This window comes from Vanessa tameamea, chromosome 13 (genome assembly GCF_037043105.1).
Source record: "Vanessa tameamea isolate UH-Manoa-2023 chromosome 13, ilVanTame1 primary haplotype, whole genome shotgun sequence".
Lineage (NCBI taxonomy): Eukaryota > Metazoa > Arthropoda > Insecta > Lepidoptera > Nymphalidae > Vanessa > Vanessa tameamea.
In genome coordinates this window covers 9,724,367-9,740,218 of record NC_087321.1, presented here as the reverse complement: position 1 = coordinate 9,740,218, position 15,852 = coordinate 9,724,367, and the positions used below count along the sequence as shown (strand labels likewise).

Below are 15,852 nucleotides of genomic sequence, written 5' to 3'. Positions count from 1 at the left end.
ATACTTACTCAAAAAGAGGGACCGTTTGTCACGACACTAATTGTTTAATAATATTTGGTTTAATTTTATCCTTTAAAAAATATTATGGAGTAAACTTTCATTTTTATCATGCATTTTTATGGTATAAAATTAATCCAATTTCATGAAATACGTTTGATTTTGAACTTAATGGCAAATATATTTATTAAAATATTTGGGTACCTCAAATATCTAATATTTATAATAAAGATACAAAAAAAAACACCATAATATAAAAGAGTTCTAGATACCCTAAAAGTTATTTATAAATGAGGATTAACATATAAAATATTTGTACAAGAAAACAATTTAATTAATACAAAGGAACAAAAGCTGATATACTCGTATTGAACTATATTTCCTATAATTCTTAATATCATTAATTGTGTACACAAAACAATACGTCGCCCGACCGCAAACAATGATTTAGGCCCGTAGGATCATAAATAGAGGTTAATTTATTATTTCTTCATTAATGTTATAAACAAGACGTTATAATGGTACAGCCGACAATATTAACCGTTCTTTTATTTTTGTCAACTATTGTCGCGATTGATTACGAAAATATATCATTTAGTAGCTCGGCCAGTATAGAACTCGGTGACGACGATGACGTTGAAACAGTTTGTTCCGCAAGAAAGTGCATCAGAAAGTGCTGTCCGAAAAACGAGTACTTTTCCATCGATACATACAGCTGTGAAAGTTTCGACATGAATTTGGACTTCTCGAATGTGTCGGTTTACGAAGACTACGATCATTTTAAAAAAATCGACAAGTCATTGCGTGATATATTCCTACTGGAGCCTGGGATGTTTTATGAAAAAGTTAATGATGAAAGTTTCGAAAATCAAACTTTTGCTGACGTTGCGTATGTTTTGATGGATCTCAACATCTCCACATATATGACTGAGGTAGGTAACTGATTTTGTTGGCCTAGTGAAGCCAGTGGTTTGGATACAAATGAGACAATGTTTTATCTGACACATGCAAGTTTCCTCACAATGTTTTCCTCTGCTAAACACGACATGGTTTATTATCAATTAGGCATTAAAAATTCAATAGTGTTTGGCTGATTTCAATGACAATCTTGGGTCTTTTAAATGTTTTATGATAATGTGTTTTGGTATAAAAGTCGAGTGACTCACTATAAACTCAGTGGGAATCACAAGAGACTTACAAATAAACGCATTTTCGTAAATATGCCTATTGCTTTTAATATAATATGAGAATAAATGACGACTCATCACGAGCTGCTCGTTCTCCTTTTAATTCGAATAACTAAACGCTTTTTTAATTGAAAAAAATATATTTTATTTTCTCACACAACTCGTTTCAGCATCAATAGAAGCGAATTCGATAATTCTTATCGATTTGTAGGTATTTTCCATAATTTTACACAGTACTGAATGAGCCATAAGCGCCAAGCCTTCTGCAAAAAGAAAGGACTTAACCCAGATGAGTAATTTGATCAGCCCCTATGATCTAATTGCAATTTAATAATCATGATCGCAATTTTAATGTAAACCCTACCCGATGAAACGAATATAAGTAATATAGCTAAAACTTTTCTCTGCCTTCATTTAATCGTTACTTCTTACAGTAGTATCATCCTTCCTAAGCATTTTAAAATGCAACTCTTAGTATTAATTGTCTTCCTTATAAAGTGGCTCTAGTTAAAAAGAGATATCTCTCTTCTATCCATAGATTTAGAATCCGTAAGAAAAAGACAGCATTTTTTAACTAATCGTGTCTTAAAAATATTTATTTTTAAAAAACTGAACCAAGTTTACAAAATTAAGTAACTTAATTATTTGTGATGAATTTGTCTGAGATGGAGTGACGCAATCATGATCGACGAAGTCTGATGTCAGACCTAAGTGGGATGATTAATTGAAAAAAAATATTTGACGTAAGCAATAAGTGACAATCCTAACTAATATTATGAATATTAAAGTAAGTTTGTTTGTAACGCTTTTACGTCTTAAATACTCAACCATAATCATTATAATTATAATTTCGTATAATTTTAATTGTTAGAGGTACAGCAAAGGGCAGGCATCCTAACCTTATATGTGCTCCCTCGGTAGTGGAAGATGCCACGGGCAAAATTAGTATTTTTTATTTAATATGTTATAATTAATTTATTGATTCGATTCCAGTAATTATATTCGAGATATTTATCTCAAGAATACCGATAGTAGAATGTATCAAATTTATATTATATTGATCGTCAGTCGGTTAAACTCAAAGAACTAAAATTTAGCATATTAAGTTGTTTTGCGACATAGATGCTCACTGAGAATTTTTGGAAAGTTCAACTCCATGTGCGTGAATTGAGAAGGTAAACTTAAATGAAGTTTACCCGTATTTATTTGGGACGGAATATTAGGTTAATATATGACTTACCAATAAATTTGTATGTCTTATGAAATTAATTTGAATAAAATTTGCGGCATACGTTTGTAGCATTGTACATATATGTAACAATCCTTCATCAATTCAAAGAAAAATCACAATCAAAAAATACTTTATTCAGATAGGCTTTTAAAAGCACTTTTAAATAGCCATTTTACAGAATTTTACTAAACGTATAATTTTCACCGGTGCGGAATATAGATTCTAACGAGAAGCACCGGCAAGAAGTAGTAGTTACTCTTTTCTAACCTTTAAAGTACAAAGTTATGCCAGTTAAACAAAAATAAATTTATATAATAAATAATATTAATAAAATAGATAGTACCTAGATGTCCTGCCTGAAAGTCAACAAGTATTCGTTCCACGCTTTTTTATCATCTATATAATCTTTTGTTGAATAATATCCTTTATTTATTGATGTTATTTTAAAAAATAAATTGAATTTATGAATCGGTGAACTTAAAAATATATGCGGAATTTTATTATCGAAACGAATACCTTGTTCCGGGATGGATTTATTGACTTTGCGAAAGTCGAAAATTTGGCGTTATAAGTTGGTTTAAGGGTGAGTGAGCTAGTGTAACTACAGGCACATGGTACGTAACATCTTCATTTCCATGGTGGTATTTCTAATGCCGTGGTGACCACTTATGATTAAGTGACCATTTTGCTTGTCCGCTTTAAAATTATAAAAAACTAACCGCTACTTTTTAATAAATCAATCTCAGACATTGTTTTTTAGTCAATTAACAAACGTACAATGTGGACGAAAGAGACAGTCGATATCTCTTTGAAAATCGATGCATGCTCTCTGTCTAACACGCCGCGATTTCACCTTTATTTTAAAGTTAAATTATAACTATAAATAACTTCATAATAAAAATATATTTAAAATTCTGAAGTTTATGATAAACGCGAAGTAACTCTGTCTGTCTGTATGTGTGTCTGTTGCTCTTTCACGGCCAAACCACTGAACTGAAATTGATGTGATTTCTTATGAAGCAAGCTTGAACTATATACATAGAATACGTTTTTATTCGTTATACCTGACGACCAAGCCCTAAAACGCGAGCGAAGTCGCGACGACTGGTATTAATTTAGCATGGCAACAATGACTACAGTTTCATAGTTCATTTGAATTTAGATAGACGATAAACAGAATTAGCTTTAATTCATATCGATGTCTTAATTACTTGTGTGACTTAAACTATAATACTATATAATTAACACAATAAACGTTAGATAAAGTTGAATTTATCAGCATTAATGTAATGAATGTTTATTTGGAACTTATAATAAATAGTATTTATCGACATTGTATACCATACAGTCCATATCTCCATAAGCTAAATAGTATGGTTATATTTAACACATTTTTTGTATGCTAAATCAATATGCTAACTAAATATGTTCGTTTTGATTTTTATTGTGTTCCTAGATTTATTATTAAGGTTTAAGCTCAAATACCATCTCCAAAAAAGGAGGCCCTAGCCCAGCAGTCAAATAATTACAGGCTAACTTACTTTAAGTACACTGATATAGTAAATATTAACGGTAATCTTGGTTCAGTTTATTTTTTACAACAGTAATTATTAATAATATATTTATTATAGTAATAAAATCATGCAATTAAGAAAAAAAGCCTTTCACTTTTGAATTAGCATAATTATCGGCGAAAATAAAGGATTTTAGAAAAAAGTATTATTTTTTAAAAAGGGAAATAAGTCTAGTCGAATTAGGTTTGGACGTCGAATATATCATTAGTAGCATCTTTCAACACACGAGAGGAATCATTCAAATTATCTAATTATGTTATAACAGACATTTACAAATCACCACGTATGTCACACTGACAGATAAAAACATCGTAACCATGGCAACGTAAAGAGTAGGAAAAACAAAAGAGGTCCGTGGTTGTTAGCTGAACTCCTTTGACATCTTACAATATAATTATTCTAATAACCCGATTGTCTTCGCTATTGAACGGCCCAGTTAATAATAAAATATTGAAATACCATTAGCAGATATTTTTACGTTTCTCTTTTATTTTGTCGTTTATATTTTGATTATATTTTATGCCGTCATTAATACTTCCGGCAATAATATGTAACAGGAATAATTAAAAGTTTGTCCTGAGTTTCGCAGTATGTGGCATATTGATAAAACGAGGAAAAGTTCAATACGTTATTATATTAAATGTATTATTGAGATGTGAGGTAAAAATGTCGTGAACAATACAACGGGAATTATTATTTCCTAGTAATTCCTAGAAAATATTTATTATATTATAAATTTACCGTTGCTGAGACATAAGACATTCGTGAGTAGGTTTATAGCATACTAGCGACCCGCACCGGCTTCGCACGGGTGCACTGCCGATACTAAATATACTACAGAATATAAACATATATCGAACGTTCACAGCTTTTTTGTCATTAGACAATATAAACCGCTATGCCCCTGCGTTTTAAATCTGTAATGTTTTCGAAAATATTCATTTAGATTACATGCTATAAGGGTGTATACACAATCTTCAGTTCATGTTAATACATTCTAACCACTGAGCTATCTGGGACTTCGATAAATTTGTATGCGTTTTTATACAATCGTATCTCCGAAAATGACGTGAATTGCAAAGTAAAACATTTTTTTATCTACATACAATTTATAATTTTTTCCTATTAAAAATAGATAATAAACTACATGTAATTTTTGTTGTTATTTAGAATAATTTTAGTCCCGGTAAGTTAAAGGTAATGAAATAAATTATACAGGCAAACATTTTCATATAAGAAATATATTTATGCATATGAAACGATTGCATCCTGAATATTGCAGGAGGCAATTGTTTCTTTGTGATATTTAGTATATGTTAACAAAATTAACAAAAAAAAACCTTTTTTTTTTCTTTTTCTTGATTCTTCTCAGATCAGGGTAATTTGTTTTCCGAACTGGTGATAGTGTTTAGTTTGACAATAAGTAAGTGTAATGATTTTTTATTGAATAAAAATAATGCAAAAGAGCCGAGATGGCCCAGTGGTTAGAACGCGTGCATCTTAACCGATGATTTCGAGTTCAAACCCAGGCAGGCACCACTGAATTTTCATAATTCATCTCGTGCTCGGCGGTGAAGGAAAACATCGTGAGGAAACCTGCATGTGTTTAATTTAAACGAAATTCTGCCACATACGTATTCCACCAACCCGCATTGGAGCAGCGTGGTGGAATATGCTCCAAACCTTCTCCTCAAAGGGAGAGGAGGCCTTAGCCCAGCAGTGGGAAATTTACAGGCTGCTAATGTACGTATGTATGTAATGCATGCTCAAATTCAATTTACACACACAAAATGGTTGATACATTTTGTAAAGAATGTATATACTATGGTAATCTTTGTTGGTTTTATTATTGTGTGTGTTTGTCTCCCACACATACATTATACTTAACCAATTGAGATTGTACAGATTATCAAAATTATCTATTGTTGTTTTGCGATAGAACAATTACGTAGATTAATGAAGACTGCTTAGATTGAAGTACCACCTCTGTACTTTTAAACGAGCGTTTACATAAAACCTGTAACTATATATCAGTATTTACATATACTATGACATTATTCAGTGCTCTTGCAGGTTTTAATATAAATCATCTTATTCGTTAATTACAGGGTTCGGTTTTATTTACATATTTATATAACATTACTTATCACTAGTTAAAATAATTTCTAAAATAAACAATGACTGCAGATAGATTGAGGTTGTTTACTCCAATAATAATTAGTCATCTTAGTATATTATACCGTTTTCAACGAACGATCGAACGAACGAATGAACGCAAAATACTTATATTAACAAATGCATGTCTGTACGATAGAAAGGTCGTCTGGTTGAACGAGATGAGTAATCGTTATAGATAGGAAAACGGACCAATCAATATTCCAGGTTCTGCGGACTAGCAGAGGAGGGGCGAATCAGAGCTCTAGCCCAACAAGTTCTGATTCACAAATGGGAGTAGGTCTCGGGATCCCCATAAGCAGGCCTGGCGACAGTAAAGACGATCCGCCACGTACTTGAGTCGCTGGCTGAAACGGCACACTCACGTTTAGGTTGACACAGGTGTTTACTGGACAGTACGGCACATGGATCAATGGGGACTTTTGGGATTTTGTTTAGAACCACAAAAGGAAGGTTCATCCAAAACTCCAGCTTTCCCCTAATTTTTCCGAAGTTCGGTCTTTATTTTGTCTTTATTCACTGGACTAGAAATAGCGATGTAAAGTTAAATTTAAAAAGCAAATGAGTAGATAATATTGCGGATAAATTATGAAAGTCGACTAATTTGAGTATCTTTTATATTACATATGACACCGAGACATTTTTAACTTGGTAGGTTTATTACAAACGAGAACTCGAAATAGTCCCTAACCTATAAAAATGCGTACTCAATTTTAAAATGAACGTTTTAATTGTAACTTTAAGCAAATAACGATAAGTGCTTAAAAAAACTAACGAGCTTTAGTGCTTATTTTAAATAACACTGTTGTATTAAATGCTTACCGTTTAAACGCCCATTTCTACTGATCAGTAGATCACATTCAAAGTTTTATCAAATTAGCCTGAAATGTAGTACCCATACTTTTCGGGCTAATTTGAAAATACTTGGTGGTAGGGCTTTGTGCAAGCCCGTCTGGGTAGGTACCACCCACTCATCAGATATTCTACCGCCAAATAACAGTACACTGTATTGTTGTGTTCCGGTTAGAAGGGTGAGTGAGCCAGTGTAATCACAGGCACAAGGGACATAACATCTTAGTTCCCAAGGTTGGTGGCGCATAGGTGATGTAAGGAATGGTTAATATTTCTTACAGCGCCTTTGTCTATGGGCGGTGGTGACCACTTACCATCAGGTGGCCCATAAGCTCGTCCGCCAACCAATGCCATAAAAAAAAAATACTTGCATAAATTCTCAAAAACCTAAAAATTTAAACATGACCTTAAAGATACCATTATAATTAAATGGCGAAAAGTCCCCATCGATCCCACGCGTGCTAATATTTATACAAGTTTATTTTGGATTTCATTTACCGAAACGGTAGGTTATATGCTTTATTTAAAATAGCTCAGACAAAAGTTCTTGATTAGGCAAGTATCTAAAAATTCCCAATATCTGAGAAAAAGCGATCGTAAAATTTACTAAAGTTCTGTTCCGCATAACGTAAATCTTTGAACGCATAATATAAGAATTTAAAATTGTAGGCCTTTCAATATTGCTCTATTTGGAAAGGACTGTAAGAGAAATTAGTTCGCTACAGAACATTTGTAATTAGCATCAGGCGTGGTCTGAAAGAGAAGGTCATATAGGTCATATAGGTCATTTTTTGACCGCTTCTGCTTAGAACTTCGTATTACGACATTGATAAGACAATCAAATGCGCGTACAAACATATATTATTTTGATTTACTACCGTAAGAGCTTGCTTAGTGTAGATTGCCATATTTAGATAAAGATCGTATCAATCGTCATTGCACCCATCATTCTAAAGGTTACGTTGAACCAGCCTTGTCAACAACAAACCAACTGTTTTTTAGTGAGGAATTTAAAAGGATGTTATTTATTTTCAGAGCGGAATACTTTATTACACGCTACCAAATTCATATACGAAATGGTATGAAGTAGACTTCTTTTGCATAGACTACGAAGTCAGTAATACCACTGCCACTGTTAAATACTGGTCTATACTTCGCAACGTCTATATCCCAAAGAGCAACAATTATTTCACTTCTGGTAAGTAAACTGTATCATATAATTTATATAATTGTTATACTGAAAAGCAACATTTTCAATTGTCTGGGCGTCAAATTTACTATCCCTCTTGTCAGCAGTGGACGGCAAGGGATATTATATATCTTGAAATGTTTTTTTTTCACTATCACTTCAACGTCAAGAAACATACATATAATTTTAAATTTGACGAAAAAAGTTTGTAGAAAAGACTAATATACGGGTACATATACAATATCGTATAAAGCAAATAACTTTGGAAAAATTTGTAAAATTTTCATAAACTCCTTGTATTTTATTGAACCTTACTGTTAATTTGTATTATTTTTTAATTATCTAAAATAGGATTATAATCTATCTTCGGACAGAACATAGTGTGTACGTATCGTGAGACAAATTTTCTGTGAAATAATCACATCACATCACAAATCACAATACCCTACTAAACACCGAGCGTTAAACAGATTCATAAGCAATGCCGGCTAACGTCCAGTAAACAAATTAAATTAAAGCACGCCGACCACTCACCACGAGACTCGTTTTGATATAGACGACGTTTTACATCGTACATTTTGGATTCTATGAGTCCCAATTTGCTCAATAAATTGAATATGCATCAAGCGAATTCGCCTGCCTACTGATCAACTTTTTAATGTTGAATATTTCTATTACAGCGCTTTTGATATCATCAGTGTTTCTATTCCTCGTCCTGTTGGTCTACACAATCATACCGGAGCTGCGGAACCTCGCAGGATTGGTACTAATGGCCTACGTTTTTAGCCTAATGTGTGCCTTCCTGTCATTAGCATCTCTACAGTTAGGAACTTATTTGGATAATAAATGCCTTGATTTAAGTAAGTTTTAAGAATGTTCAACTGAGTTCATTAATACCAATTTCACATATATTTTTCTCAATGATATAAAAAAAATATCAGTGAAAAGAGTTTTTTGCCAGTTCACTCCGAACGGTTGCTAGTTTTACAATGAACATAATTTTCTTAAATGACGATTCAAAATTTCTTGAAAAAGTACTTGAATAAGTATATTTTGATTTTGAACGTAAGAACGTCGTGGAATAGTTCACGAACCTTTTACTGTTGCCATAACTTATTTATAGTCCATTCAATGAAACGAGCTCCCAAAAGATATTTGCATTGTATTCTGAAAAGTTAATGCGTGTGACCATCATTAGCCAAATAATTTCTAAGGATATCTCTAGCCGTGTATCTGCCAATGAGGTGTGAGTATTTTCTGCCCTAGGAGTTCGACTCGTGGAACGGACTATAGGAGTGAACGTTTAGGTTTAACAGTTATTAGTGTGGTCTAGAAACACTATTTTTGTTCATGAGTATGATTAATGTCTGCTGCGTTAATCATGCTAATTGTTTTACTTGCTGTTTATGCATTTTCCTTGTGCATATTTTTAGAACACGTTCTATATGTGATACTAATGAGACAATATAATTTCAGCTGCTGTAACGTATTTCTTCTTCTTGTCGACTTTCTGCTGGATGAATGTGATGTCATTTGATATATGGTGGACTTTTCGGTAAGAAAAAATTACCGACCACTTCCTACTAAATCTTGACATATAACGAAACTTAGAATGTCACATCGCTATATAAAATGACTTTTGAATACATTAAAGTAAAGTAATTTTACAGGCATAATTAGAGCTTTGAGTGCAGTGCACTATAAAATAATATATATGTATCTATTCTTATCAAATAATAATATCAATGAAAACAACTTAGATTATTTATCTATCAAGATGGCGTGTCGCACCACAAAAGAACTAAAAGAAACAGGCCAACTTAACTATTATCTTGGTGTGCGTGACAACTACGTTTGACACTCGTTAAACGTCATACTACTTTACTAGTATGTGTGTATACCTTATTGGCTAACTATTGGCCACTATTATTTGACACCCTATCTATATCAATTTATATCAAAGGAAAACATAAATTTTATAAGTATTATACAACATACGAGTAAATGGCATGATGCCTTATTAAAATGATTACTAAAAAGTATGATTTAAATATAATAATTTATTAAGAAAAAATACGGTAAATATTTTTTTATAAGAAGAGATTAAACAGTAGACAAAAAATTATAAACAAGTTAAAAAAAACATGGCACTCGTCATCAACACCTCTGATGCCGCTAAATTTCGTTTCTTTTATTTTATATATTGATTACCTTTCTGAAAGTGTCACTGCAGTTTATTTCATTAAAATATACAAAATCCATATTAAAGTAATGACCTTACTGTAGTCATTTAAATCAATTTACAGGATAATAAATGGTATGACCTTCTTATATCCATAAAAAATGTATTAACATTATGCCACTTCTTAAAAGTGAAAAACAGAAGTCATTTAATAAAAACATTTTACCACTTCTAACTTAACGTAAAATTAAAAAAAAATAAGCAATTTCTCGTTCATTACTTAATTAGTTTAGTATATATTTTATTAATAATCGTTTACATTTAAATAATTTCAGGGGATATGCCAAAGCTAGGCCAATACACAGACGGGGAGAGAAGTTCAAATTTGGGGTTTACTGTATCTATGCTTGGGGTATCCCAATGTTGATGGCGATTGGTTTAGTCGTAATTAACAACACTGATCTAAGTGATATGCCTTGGTTTGTTACACCCCAGATACCACTACAAGGATGCTTTTTGGAAGGTGGGTTATGTATACACTTGTACCCTCAAATCAAACACATTTGACTTTGTTAATTTAAGTGGACATTCAGAAAACCTCTTAAGATTACAGTGTAAAGTATGAACATTTAAATTGAGTCAATGACCGTAGTCTTAACAATTATTATATTTCTTAAATGTTCTGTTCGATTTCTTACATATTTTCAAAACTGAATAATGTAATTCTATATTTATAATTTTAAATTATTCAAAGACAATAATTATATTAATAATACCGGAGACATACATACTTACATATTTTTCCAATTGAAATTGTTGTTGAATTATATTAAGTGTTTTTAAAAAAAATTAAGGTTCACTTTTTTTATTTTAAAACAAGAAAAACAATGTGCTGTACAGAAATGTAAATAAAATTAAAGTAATAAAGCCAAATGACATGAGTTCTTTTTATACAATTTACTATTTAAATAAAACTTTTACTCAGACTATAAAACATAAGGCAGATGATGAAGCGCGCGGAAAGTGCTTGAATTGTATTAAAAAATTGTTAATTACTTAACATTCCACTGGGAATTTGCATTCACTATTATTTTGTATTCGCTTTTGTTGCTTCACTATAAACTTCCGCACACTCCATCTGTCTTGCCTTGTCTACGTTTTATAACCAGAGTAATAAACAAAATGTTTCTTAAATATTACTAGTGTGTATCTAAGTGTGTATTAACATAATCGTTTCTTATTATTTAGGTGGTCAAAAACTATTATACCTGTATGTTCCGATGCTGATATTGATAATATGCAATTGGATGTTTTTCCTAATGACTGCGTTCAATATTTGGAGATTGAGCCGTGGCACCTCCGTGCTGGAGTCCGCAGCCGCTGGCAGTCCCGCTGCTCACCGCTCACAGAGGAATAGGTAATTTGTTATAATACTAGCTGCCGGTTCTGACTTCGTACTGCTGTATAAAATATTATTATTTGGTTTGTTAATAATAATCCTGCATCGTTGACATACATTAATATGCCCTATATTGACAAAAGACATAACTTCGATGCTGTATTTCTTTGATACACTTTGAAAAAATACAGCAAATTTCAATCACTTATTTACTTTTTTATTCGATATAAGTTACGTGAACTAAACTGTAGAGTGTAGTAAAATCATCAAAAATGTACGTAATCACAATACCTATGTCATGGCTTAGAGTGCAATTATCGCAAAAAAAAAAAAAAAACAATTATTTTTGACTAGGAAATCTTCGCCGATCTATAAAGACTGATACTTTGTCAATTTCATTCTCATGGCACGCAGATTATATAAAAAAAAAACTTTTTTTGTACTTAACAACAGATTATTCTTTATAAACTCATATACAAACACATATCCCCTGTATATTTACCTACGATTATATATCACAACGGCTCCACAAAAATAATACAGTGTACCGCGGTTAAGGAACTTACAAATGAGATTGCTGGTTACCGAAACCACGACCCCCTAAATTTTTCTCTCAATATTTGTCCGTCCCGCTCATATCCAATACGATCAAGTAGCCCCTTTGAGTTACCTTATTCAATCCTAAGGCACGTCTTTTTCTTGTCACATTTATTTCTAATAACAGTCGCTCACTTTATTTATTTAATTGTTTTATTTGTTACAGGCTTATGGTGTATCTTAAACTATCCGTAATAATGGGTATCAACTGGCTACTCGAGATTGTAAGTTTTAAAACACCAGAACTGAACATATGGAAATTGACCGACGCATACAATCTCCTGATCGGTATATCGATATTTCTCATTTTTGTATGTAAAAGGAAAATTTACAGAAAGCTTCAGAACAGGTAATCGTTAAATATTAAACTTCTACTTAAAAAAACATACATCTCTGAAACACGCTGATTATGTAGGCACAAATTTAATATCAAAATATTTATTAATATATGTTATGAGTGATGTGCGTTAAAAAGAAGCAGCGAACATTTATAGATATAAAGGTGTCCCAAAATTTGCCGCCATTTTTGCACTAAGTTGTTGGCAACCCTGAATAAAGAACAATTTGAAAAGCAACAGTTTAGTTAGTGAAAATGGACCGTTATACGATATGACAACTTGATGATTTCACACATAGATAGATATATATCTACATTGTTGTATCGTGTTATTTCTATATAGAAATCTTGTTATCAGCCAAAATGTAATTTCTAAGACATTACATAATTTCGTGCATAGAGTTGATTATTTACATTAAACCACTGATTTGCAGGTATTACGGATTTGTCAGTGCTAAGCCGAGACTCAGCAAGAGCAATACTAGCTGCAGCACGCTGGAATCTAATCTAAGTCAGGACATTCCACTACAAGTCTCCAATCATCCTATGGGCCCCAATGGTCGAACGGAAACCAAAAACTAATAGAACTAAGTTACTATTAGAATTAAGTTAGAACATTAGATTGTAATTAGTAATATTTTTAACTCATAATGCGTCGTGATGGCCCAGAGGCAATGACACGCGATTCCTAACCAAAGATTGATCAAACTTAAGAAGCACCACTGAAAAATTAATGCTAATGTTCAAAATTCATCATCCTCGGTGATGACGGAAAAGCTCAAGGAAACCTTCAGGTCTCGGATGAAATTTCGCTTCATACACCATCGGTTTGCATTGGAGCAGTTTGGAAAACGCTCTAAAGAAACCCCCCCCCCCCTCCCTCGGAAAGGAAGTTGAATAAATAATGAAGTTGAGTAATTAATTGCAATGTAAATAGAAGGAGTAGTATAATATGGTTAGATTAAGTTTTAAAGCTAATTAATTATATACAGTTTATAATATAGTATTTTTTAATTAAAACAACCGCAATTTTTTTTTCATTATGATATTGTACCTTTGTTTTCAATGTTTATTTTTATTTTAATTTATAATTATATCCTTTAAGGCACGACTGTATGAAGCCAAATATGTTATTCAATAGCAATTCTGTTCGCTTAGCCGTCATTAAAGATACATTTGTTTAATTATGAGATATTTTTAATTATTTTCAATTTTATATAACGCCAAATATTAAAATTTCAGTTACAATTTACTCTTTCATTTTAATTGTTTACACCTTTGCCAATATTGCCAATGTCATTAATGAATGCCAATTTTTACACTACAAAGTCGTATCACTTTGAATGTTACCTATATCACTTGTTAAGTTTAAGTGTTTAGTGATAAATTGATGTTGATAAATAAATAAATAAAGATAAACAAACATTACATTTATATACTCTGTGCGATTATGGACAGTTTCAACAGTTCTTGATTCTTAATACAACAATATTTCACTGAAATTCTTATCTGAATGAAATGAATGAATCTGTAATATATACCATAGAGCATAGATTATCTAAGATATTTATCCTCCGTACTCCTTTATAATAGTTAATTAACAATTATAAGATATATTGTTTCAACTACATTTCGGTAACATTTCTCCTTTCCTACCTTAAAATACCTTAATTTTCTAAAACAATTGTTAGTGAAAATTTGAACAAAAAAAACAACCTTGAATTTGCAAATTTCAAATATGTTTTTTTGTTTTTTTATTATTATTTTTAACTAAAAGCAAACCCGCCTGGGTTAAGTCCCCCCCGCATATTGCTACACATATATATCCCACCCATTACCAAATGCTATAAGTACTAGGAATATGACATCTTAGTTCCCAAATTTCCCATGGGATCGTTTTCGCTTGCTAGCGTGACGCCCTGACAGTCGGCCCACCTATGCGGGCCTCCAACTCCTAGAGAAGAGATGGGGGAAGAAGGCGCATATTGCTTCTTCCTCCTCCCCGGTCGTCTACGGCGGAACGGGTCTGCAGCGGCATGCTCTTCCCGATCCCGCTCCACGGCTTCCTTCTGCGATATGACGTTTTCGCAGAAGGAGCGCGTCTCCGACCAGCACGTTTATCTGCGTAGTATTATCTCGTTCACAATATTGAGCAAATCCCTAGATTAATTAATAATCGAATTCTTTAGAGCTGATTCTAATCAAAATATAACTTGGACAGTTGAAGATTTTGGTGTCTTTTATGGTGTCCATCTCTTCATATCGATAATTTTAAAACTTTATCAAACCTTTTTAAACGGCATCCTTAAAATTAATTTGCAAATATTATAAGTTAAAAAACCTTTTTTATGTATGTATATAAGTCTATCTATAAGTCCCTTTGTTACTTAAGTTAATTGTAAGTGCACACTATGCCTTATTTTTGTCCTGCCTTAATCCTGAAAGGAGATTACCTGGTAGAGATCACTATAAATGATGCCACCTTGCGTACTTAATAATTTACCCGTACTTCTTTTATAAGTATTCTAAATTGTGTACAACAAAAACTTAACAAATAGGTATAAATCATTATTACATTTAACTCAACACAAAAACACATACACAATTCATGGTAAGAAAAATATCATCGCCCTTTTTTCATAGACCGCCAATTGTTTTAAAATGGATATTAGTAGTTAAGTGGAAGTTGGAATAGTTTTAAGCAATTGAAACACAATCCTGACTTTTGGACGAAGTTACGACGTGATGTCAAATTTTCGTTAGCAAATTCTTTACAAGTCCCGAGCTTATGACTAGTGTCAGAACAATAGATACATGACAAAATTTAATTCGCACCGACATTATTGATAACGTGATGAGACTCAGTGACAGTACTTTTTGTAAATTTACTACATAAAAATTCAAGCGACCTGAATCTATGCTCTATAAATTCTAAAAACTGTTCTATTGTTGGCAATTCATTATTTAAACTACAAACTTTAGCTTCCCACTGCTTGCGGGATTCGTTATCAAATTTAGAACATAATATATAAATTACAATGAGACAACTTTCTATGTTAACACCTTCATTTTTTAAACCATTAAGACATTCGTTTGTGGTATCAAAAAGCTCTTTTAAACAGTTAGATGATT

General features: G+C 32.1%; 1 protein-coding gene across 1 annotated transcript; it reads left to right on the top strand.

Annotated features, from left to right (window-relative positions):
* Positions 1-412: 412 nt before the first annotated feature.
* On the top strand, positions 413-13,307 carry LOC113403462 (G-protein coupled receptor Mth2-like). Its single transcript, XM_026644019.2, has 8 exons — positions 413-929; positions 8,052-8,214; positions 8,886-9,065; positions 9,682-9,760; positions 10,723-10,910; positions 11,636-11,804; positions 12,550-12,732; positions 13,155-13,307. The coding sequence occupies exons 1-8, from the start codon at positions 516-518 to the stop codon at positions 13,300-13,302; spliced, it is 1,524 nt and encodes a 507-aa protein (XP_026499804.2). The 5' UTR covers positions 413-515; the 3' UTR covers positions 13,303-13,307.
* The last annotated feature ends 2,545 nt before the right edge of the window (positions 13,308-15,852 follow it).

Excerpts from the sequence above, each read along its gene's own strand:
- LOC113403462 (XM_026644019.2), top strand. The coding sequence starts at position 516 with ATGGTACAGCCGACAATATTAACCGTTCTTTTATTTTTGTCAACTATT. Across the intron at positions 930-8,051 it reads TCTCCACATATATGACTGAG|AGCGGAATACTTTATTACAC; the intron begins GTAGGTAACTGA and ends ATTTATTTTCAG. Across the intron at positions 9,066-9,681 it reads TAATAAATGCCTTGATTTAA|CTGCTGTAACGTATTTCTTC; the intron begins GTAAGTTTTAAG and ends ATATAATTTCAG.